At 35.1% G+C, this 7,586-nt stretch overlaps 1 protein-coding gene across 1 annotated transcript; it reads right to left on the bottom strand.

Moving 5' to 3' along the window:
- Window positions 1–2,054: 2,054 nt before the first annotated feature.
- On the bottom strand, window positions 2,055–7,250 carry LOC100187081 (regulating synaptic membrane exocytosis protein 2). The gene is made up of 11 exons (XM_002119790.3): window positions 7,042–7,250; window positions 6,448–6,725; window positions 5,949–6,091; window positions 5,455–5,621; window positions 5,146–5,236; window positions 4,597–4,744; window positions 4,287–4,413; window positions 3,803–3,902; window positions 3,551–3,641; window positions 2,963–3,102; window positions 2,055–2,631 (listed from the first exon to the last, which is right to left on the bottom strand). The coding sequence occupies exons 1-11, from the start codon at window positions 7,200–7,202 to the stop codon at window positions 2,419–2,421; spliced, it is 1,659 nt and encodes a 552-aa protein (XP_002119826.2). The 5' UTR covers window positions 7,203–7,250; the 3' UTR covers window positions 2,055–2,418.
- Window positions 7,251–7,586: the final 336 nt, after the last annotated feature.

The following is a 7,586-nucleotide window of genomic DNA, read 5'->3' as shown; positions in this document are numbered from 1 at the left end:
AAAAAATCGAAGTTTTTTGAGTTTTGGTATAAACACATGATGATACCGGTATCATGCGTTGGGGTCCAATCTCACATTTTCGACTTTTGCAAAAAATCGAATTTTTTGACTTTTGGTACAAACACATGATACCGGTATCATGCCTTGGGGTCCAATCTCACATTTTCGACTTTTGCAAAAAATCGAATTTTTTGAGTTTTGGTACAAACACATGATTCCGGTATCATGCGTTGGGGTCCAATCTCACATTTTCGACTTTTGCAAAAAATCGAATTTTTTTGAGTTTTGGTATAAACACATGATACCGGTATCATGCGTTGGGGTCCAATCTCACATTTTCGACTTTTGCAAAAAATCGAATTTTTTTGAGTTTTGGTACAAACACATGATACCGGTATCATGCGTTGGGGTCCAATCTCACATTTTCGACTTTTGCAAAAAATCGAATTTTTTGAGTTTTGGTACAAACACATGATACCGGTATCATGTGTTGGGGTCCAATCTCACATTTTCGACTTTTGCAAAAAATCGGATTTTTTTGAGTTTTGGTACAAACACATGATACCGGTATCATGTGTTGGGGTCCAATCTCACATTTTCGACTTTTGCAAAAAATCGGATTTTTTTGAGTTTTGGTATAAACACATGATACCGGTATCATGTGTTGGAGTCCAATCTCACATTTTCGACTTTTGCAAAAAATCTGTTTCATGCGTTGGAGTCCAATCTTCCATTTTCGAATTTTGCAAAAAATTGGGAGTTTTGGTATAAACACATGATACCGGTATCATGCGTTGGAGTCCAATCTTCCATTTTCGAATTTTGCAAAAAATCTGATTTTTTTGAGTTTTGGTATAACACATGATACCGGTATCATGCGTTGGGGTCCAATCTCACATTTTCAACTTTTGCAAAAAATCTGATTTTTTTTAGTTTTGTATAAACACATGATACCTGTATCATGCGTTTGGGTCCAATCTCACTTTCTCAACTTTAGCAAAAAAATGATTTTTTTTTAGTTTTGGTATAAACACATGATACCGGTATCATGCGTTGGGGTCCAATCTCACATTTTCAACTATAACAAAAAAAAATTTTTTTTCGAGTTTCGGTATAAACACATGATACCGGTATCATGCGTTGGGGTCCAATCTCACATTTACAACTTTAGCAAAAAAAATGATTTTTTTGAGTTTTGGTATAATTGATTTTTTTGAGTTTTGGTATAAACACATGATACCAGTATCATGCGTTTGGGTCCAATCCCACATTTTCAACTTTAGCAAAAAAAATTGATTACATTTTCCACTTTAGCAAAAAATTTTTTTTTTTTGAGTTTTGGTATAAACACATGATACCGGTATCATGCTTTTGGGTCCAATCTCACATTTTCAACTTTAGCAAAAAAAATTTTTTTTTTGAGTTTTGGTATAAACAAATCATACCGGTATCATGCGTTGGGGTCCAATCTCACATTCTCAACTTTAGCAAAAAAATTGATTTTTTTGAGTTTTGGTATAAACACATGATACCGGTATCATGCGTCCAATCTTACATTTTCCACTTCAGCAAAAAAATTTTTTTTTGAGTTTTGGTATAAACACATGATACCGGTATCATGCGCTGGGGTCCAATCTCACATTTTCAACTTTAGCAAAATTTTTTTTTTGAGTTTTGGTATGAACACATGATACCGGTATCATGCATTGGGGTCCAATCTCACATTTTTACCTTTAGCAAAAAAATGATTTTTTTAAGTTTTGGTATAAACACATGATACCTGTATCATACGTTGGGGTCCAATCTCACATTTATATCAATCGGAAAGGAAACTTTTATGACACAATTCAAAGTAAATCTCCAATACTGTTACCACTCACTTATTACTTGACAGAACACAAGTTTGGGGATTTACAACAGAACAATGTGCAGAATCCTACCTATTATGCCTATAACATGTTTACATACATATAACATGTGTTTACTATGATCCTACTCACTTTAGTTCACCCTTAAAAAATCCATAAATAATATAAATGAATATTAACATAACATTTCCACGAGTAATAGATTTAATTCAATAAAAGCACACATAGCGCCGTGCAAAGAAAAAGACATATTGCACAGTTACCGCTAAACGTTCAACAGCAGGACGTTTGAACCATGTGTTGTTATTGAGCCATACAAGACAATAGTATTGCACAAAAATTAGCAGTACAAGCGTAAAGTATTCGGAATGAAGCGAAAATGGAATCTCTTGTATTGTTGTGAGCTAGGCAAGTAAAAGAAGCTGAGTGTTTTTGGTGTTTGTCATCCAAAGGAAGACAGGCAGATAACTGCTGTGTTGGTTGTGTCCTGGTACATTATGTAATCAAAGTAAAAAAGGGCAAAAAAACTACAAATTTTTAGTGTTGACCGTTAATTTCTAAAAGTTGTGGCATCACTGTCTAATGATGTCATTGATCCTGGGCGTGTGCTTCCCAATGAAGCTGCATCAATTAGTGATGTGGTTGGGAAGAGACGATACCAACCAATGGTGTTCTGACTAAGGTCAAGGTTTTCTAACCTAACTTGTACAACACCCATGAATGCCTTGTGATCCATGCGACCATAATCACCCCAAACAATCACCTAAGAAAGAATGAATAAATTTAACTTTTCTATCCTCGCGTGATGCAACGACAGTGGTTTTACAACTTGGGTGTTGCTTCATACATCCTATGCCCGCTTACGAGTTACCACGTTTGTAACTTCGTAGTTGAGCAAATGAAATGAAACTTGTAACCATTGTAGGCATGCAAGACATTTGGTGTTAATTTCTTTAACCCAGTAGTCACAAAGTTACATGTAAAACTTCTGTTGCATGAAATGTATGAAATATAACCTGTGTTATAACTTCTTAGGATGAAAATTGTGTAAACTGCGTTGCCTGTTACATTTTCAGGGTTGCCAGACAACTTACTTGGACAGTGTGACCGTATTGAGTTGGATCAAAATTCATAGTTTGGTGAAACACTGGATCGAGTGTTCTGCGAGCTATTTTAGTTTTCTTCTTTGAAATGCACTGCATACCAAACATGAGGTACACTTTCACATAAGGAGCTGAAAAAATAAAAAATAAATAAAGTGAATTTCAAACAAACTATTAAGAGATGAACAAAGGTCAACATGCCTACTAACAAGTATGTAACTTTAAGAGGATTTTTGTTTTTTTTTGTGTGATTTCTTTTTTGTGTGGCTGACAATTTAAACAACCCCTGACCACTTTGTAATAGAAAGACTTGTGTTTTCCCCAAGAACACCCCCTCCCCCCCCCTATTTTTATAAATAAGCCGTATTTATAGCAATAGTCTTATGCCAAACCTGGATAACAGGGACGTGCAGTCCTAGCCTAGAAATTTCTGCACTGCATTAATCAGTAAACAGTAGAACCAATTCGTTAGATTTGTTTCATAGAAATGCATGTCTAACTATCCCTGCCTCCTCTGCATTTCAAAAAGTTTGGCACCTATGCTTACAATGCATAAGATAGAAATAAAACAACAAATACCTGGAAGCACTTTAGTGTTTGCTTTTGGAACAAGATTCCTCGCTCTTATAACTTGGACTTCCAGTTGACCTCGTGTTTCATAAAAACTCAACTGGAAAAAATATTTTCAATAAAAAATCATAATAATCGCCTACAAAGTTGAGTACACTGTAACTCATAAGCGGGCACAAGGTGTATAAAACAGAACACCCATGTTATAACGACTGGCGTTGCCGACTATTATTAGGGTAAATAAGTTACATTCACATTCACCTCAAGATCGCCCAATGAGCTTGCAGCGAGTGTTTGTCGTCCAACCACCTGACCAGGTCCGAGGCCACCAACAAAATCTTGCAGAGTTTTTCCCACAGTTCTATAGTAAAGAATAAAATCAAATTGCTTTAAACTAATGCATATTTCCTATCTCTGTCTATTATGAATATCAAAAAATACCTTCCATTATTTTAGGACAAAAATAAAATGTTTAAAATATGTTTCTTTTGTATTAAAAATTACATGAAAGCAAAGTATTAAATAAATGAAAAAAAATCTCTGAAAAAATCAGTTTGAATGAATTTAAAAATAGGCATAACAGTAATACCTATTTAACACCTAAAAACCAATAATAATAAAATTGCTTTCGGAAAAAAAAAAAAACCTATCCAACAATGATCCAGAAAATACTTACCATAATAATAAAAATAAATTACATTTTGTCAAAAAAACAACAAAAACTGTAAAATCGTAGCAAACTTACGATGATCCTTCAGAGACGAGACTTGGAAGCGATCCGGATGCGGATCCTCTGCTTCCTTCTCTACTCAACTCAGGTTGGACTCCAAACTCTGAGCTCCGAGTAGAATTACTCAACTTTTGGTCGCTCTCTGAGAAAAAATTATTTTAATATCTTAATATTTTTTTGTAAAATATTTATTTAGGTATGCGCTTCTTTTGAAGGCTGATTGTTGCAAACAGGTTAATAAAAACACAACTATAAAACAATGCAACGAATGTTGAATGTCCTTGAACAATGAAAATAAACACTGTCATACAATCCACATACTTACTTATTTGCGTACTGCTTTGGCTTCTACTCCTTATACCAACCAAGTTGCTCAACTTTCCTTTTTTCTTGTCCGGTTTCTCTGTTGATTGTGCCCTGGTGCGCGAGGATGGGCGTGGCGTGGGTGTGGTCTTGCGTGGTGTGTTTGGTGACTGTGGAAAAATAATGATCATTGTTTTAACATAATCATGATACAAGTAACAGTCACACCTTTTATCCAAAGCATGATTTTTTTCTGATTTATCCATAAGCGTGTTTTAATAACTATTGTTTTACAATTACTATCATCTTTTTGCTTTTGTCAACTCGCTTGTTCCTTGATATTGTGACCGAAGAGACGAAATAAATTTCATTTATTTATTTTATAAAGTTTGTTGTTCTATTCTATTTGTAGATGTTCTTGTTATAAAACTTATGTTACAGATTTGGCCCATTACCCAAACACCCAGATAAATTCAATATTTAGAACAGAGTATGCCTGTTACTCAATACGAATATTAAATTTATTTCTGTTCCAAAATCTAATCCAGGTAACAAAATTTATTAATATTACCTTATTTCGTTCATGCAGATTTGCACCAAGGCTGACACTTTTTGATAATTTCTCTGCTACTTGAGGAGTTTGGTTGTTTTGTTGGTTTGCGCTGAAGTCAAAAATTTAAATATTACTTTTTTACTTAGAAGTTCTTTAAAAAAAGTTTGGTAATCTTATTCTTTAACTTCCTATAAGAGGACCTATAATTTAGACCAATTTTTTTTTTAGACCAACTTTGGCTCATTACCACAACACCCAGACAGCTTATGTATGTTGTTTATGCAACGACTGTTTTAGAGTGATACAACATTATGACATCATAACCACCTTATTCTCTGTGATTGTGACATCACAGTAGGACTATCGACTTCCTCGGTACGAGGTGGTGGATTCGCTTCAGCGCTTAGCTGCTCATCCAAGTGTGACGAATCGATCGATACGGTTGACTGAGCCCCGGAACTTGAACGGCGAGTACGAGGGGAAGAACCAACGTACTGTAAGAATTTGTTTATTAGGATTTTAACAAAAAAATCAAGTAAATTACAGTTTTTTTGATTTATTTGAATTGGAACAAACAAACAAAATCCCTTGTTCTTTTATGCCTAATTTTTCGGAGACAAACGCCTCACAAGAATAGTTGCTTAAAAGTTATATACAATTCTTGCACAGGCTTCTCTAGTTTTTCGTTTTGCAAAAACGGGGTGTCATTGTGAAAACACAGTTACTCTAAAAGTTGTTAAACATAGTGAACTTTTTTCAAGACTTTACTCCCAAGTATGCGTGTGACATATTAGCAGTGGTATTTAACATTAACTGTTTACCTTGAAGTTATGATGCATTGAATTTTCCTCGTGGCCATGAAATGATTCTTTAGAATAAGAAGTTGTAGGTTGGTAATGATGGTGTGATCGTGGTGTTGTTGTTGTGTGGTGTTGAGGTGTACGAACATCACCAAGATATTGCTCTGTAAGGTTTAGTATAAGTATATATAAGGTTTAGCATAAGTGCGTTTTTAACATAGTAAGTTTAACTTAGAAGTATCATAGATTTTTTTTGGTTTACATATTTGAATATGGTAGGGTTTTTTAGAGTATTAAATATTGTTGCTTGCTGGTCTAAGTACGATAGTCTGTTGAAGGACTTTTAAGTCAGAATTCACACAGAACTGAGTTATAAGAAGTCACAAATAATCGAACTGAACAAAAAGCATGGGGTATATAAGTACACCGTGTGGTGTTTGGTATATAGGCACACTTATATAGGATCAAACAGAAAATTAGTTAAGTTTCAAGTGAAGAGAACAATGAGTCCACAGTTTACCTGTCTTGGACGTCCTCATATTTTGGGGGGCTGAGGGTAATACCCTTCTTCCCCCTGGGTAATCCTCGTGGGTTCTTCCCATGTGGTTTATGGAAGATACCGACGAAGATGGGGAAGCCCCGAGACGACGAGACGGGAAATTCCCTCTCCTTCTGGGTGAATGTCGGCGGGGTGAAGGGGAATTCCCGACCCTGTGGGTCAACGAGGGGTCCACACGATGTCGGGCGAGAGCGGGGGAGTTGTGGTGGGTAAGGTGGGGGTCGGATTCGTGGTAGTGTCTGTGGGTAAGTTGAATTAAATGTTGCTTATCTTAATGTTGAATTGTTGATTTAAATGTTGGATTTGCTGCGATGAAAACGTAACGGACAGAAAATAAGTCCAACCAATTGTATAGTGTCAGTCTCTTATTCAAATTCTGTTTGTTGCAAATGATGATATACTGGTATAGTTACAGTCCTTATAGAATAAATTAGATTTAACCCAATATACCATTCACTCAAATATAAAACACACCAAAGCAAAAACTTTTAAACCTGAAATTTGAAATTTATCTAAAAATAAATTACCAAAAACTGCTTTTTAATAAAAACGAACCCGAAATCTGCTTCACTCGCCACTCGACGGCGCCCTTTCACCACTTGGTGGGGTTCTGGAACGTAATCATAGTGAGAGATCGAGTGGGAAACGGAGTGGTTCACCGTGTCTTCCTCCATCACAAGATTAAACCACTGGGTGGTGTCATCGAGTCGCGTCATTCCGAGGTCGATAAAAATCTAAAAAATCGGTTTTATTTAAAAAATATTTTTTTATATTCTCAAATGTTGTTTTGCATTTAATTTTGTTTTCGTATGAATTTTAATCACAGTGCAATTAAACATAGGTTACTTGAGGTTCTTTATGCGATTTCAATCAAATTAATTAATAATTAGGAATAAATAATGCAGAATTGCATCCAACCATGGTGATTTCTATGGCGTAAAGACCGCAAGTAACCTATGTTTTCTTTACTGTGCAATAAAAAATTCATATCTTCGCTAAGATATGCAGTTATGTTTCATGTGTCAATGTATCATACAGTAGTAAGGAAATAAAATCCTAATGTATATAGATGAGTCTTTGTCGGATTAAGCAAGTTTGAT

The sequence above is a fragment of the Ciona intestinalis genome, unplaced genomic scaffold, assembly GCF_000224145.3.
Source record: "Ciona intestinalis unplaced genomic scaffold, KH HT000478.1, whole genome shotgun sequence".
Classification (NCBI taxonomy): domain Eukaryota; kingdom Metazoa; phylum Chordata; class Ascidiacea; order Phlebobranchia; family Cionidae; genus Ciona; species Ciona intestinalis.
Note: the sequence above shows the minus strand (reverse complement) of the source record. Positions and strands in the feature narration are given on the sequence as shown.

What these genes read in the sequence shown, in the direction of transcription:
- LOC100187081 (XM_002119790.3), bottom strand. Translation starts at nt 7,202, where the DNA reads ATGACGCGACTCGATGACACCACCCAGTGGTTTAATCTTGTGATGGAG. An exon ending in CTCGTCTCTGAAGGATCATC is followed by an intron (nt 3,903 to 4,286) that starts GTAAGTTTGCTA and finishes TCTTTACTATAG; the next exon opens with AACTGTGGGAAAAACTCTGC. An exon ending in GCTCATTGGGCGATCTTGAG is followed by an intron (nt 3,642 to 3,802) that starts GTGAATGTGAAT and finishes TATTTTTTCCAG; the next exon opens with TTGAGTTTTTATGAAACACG.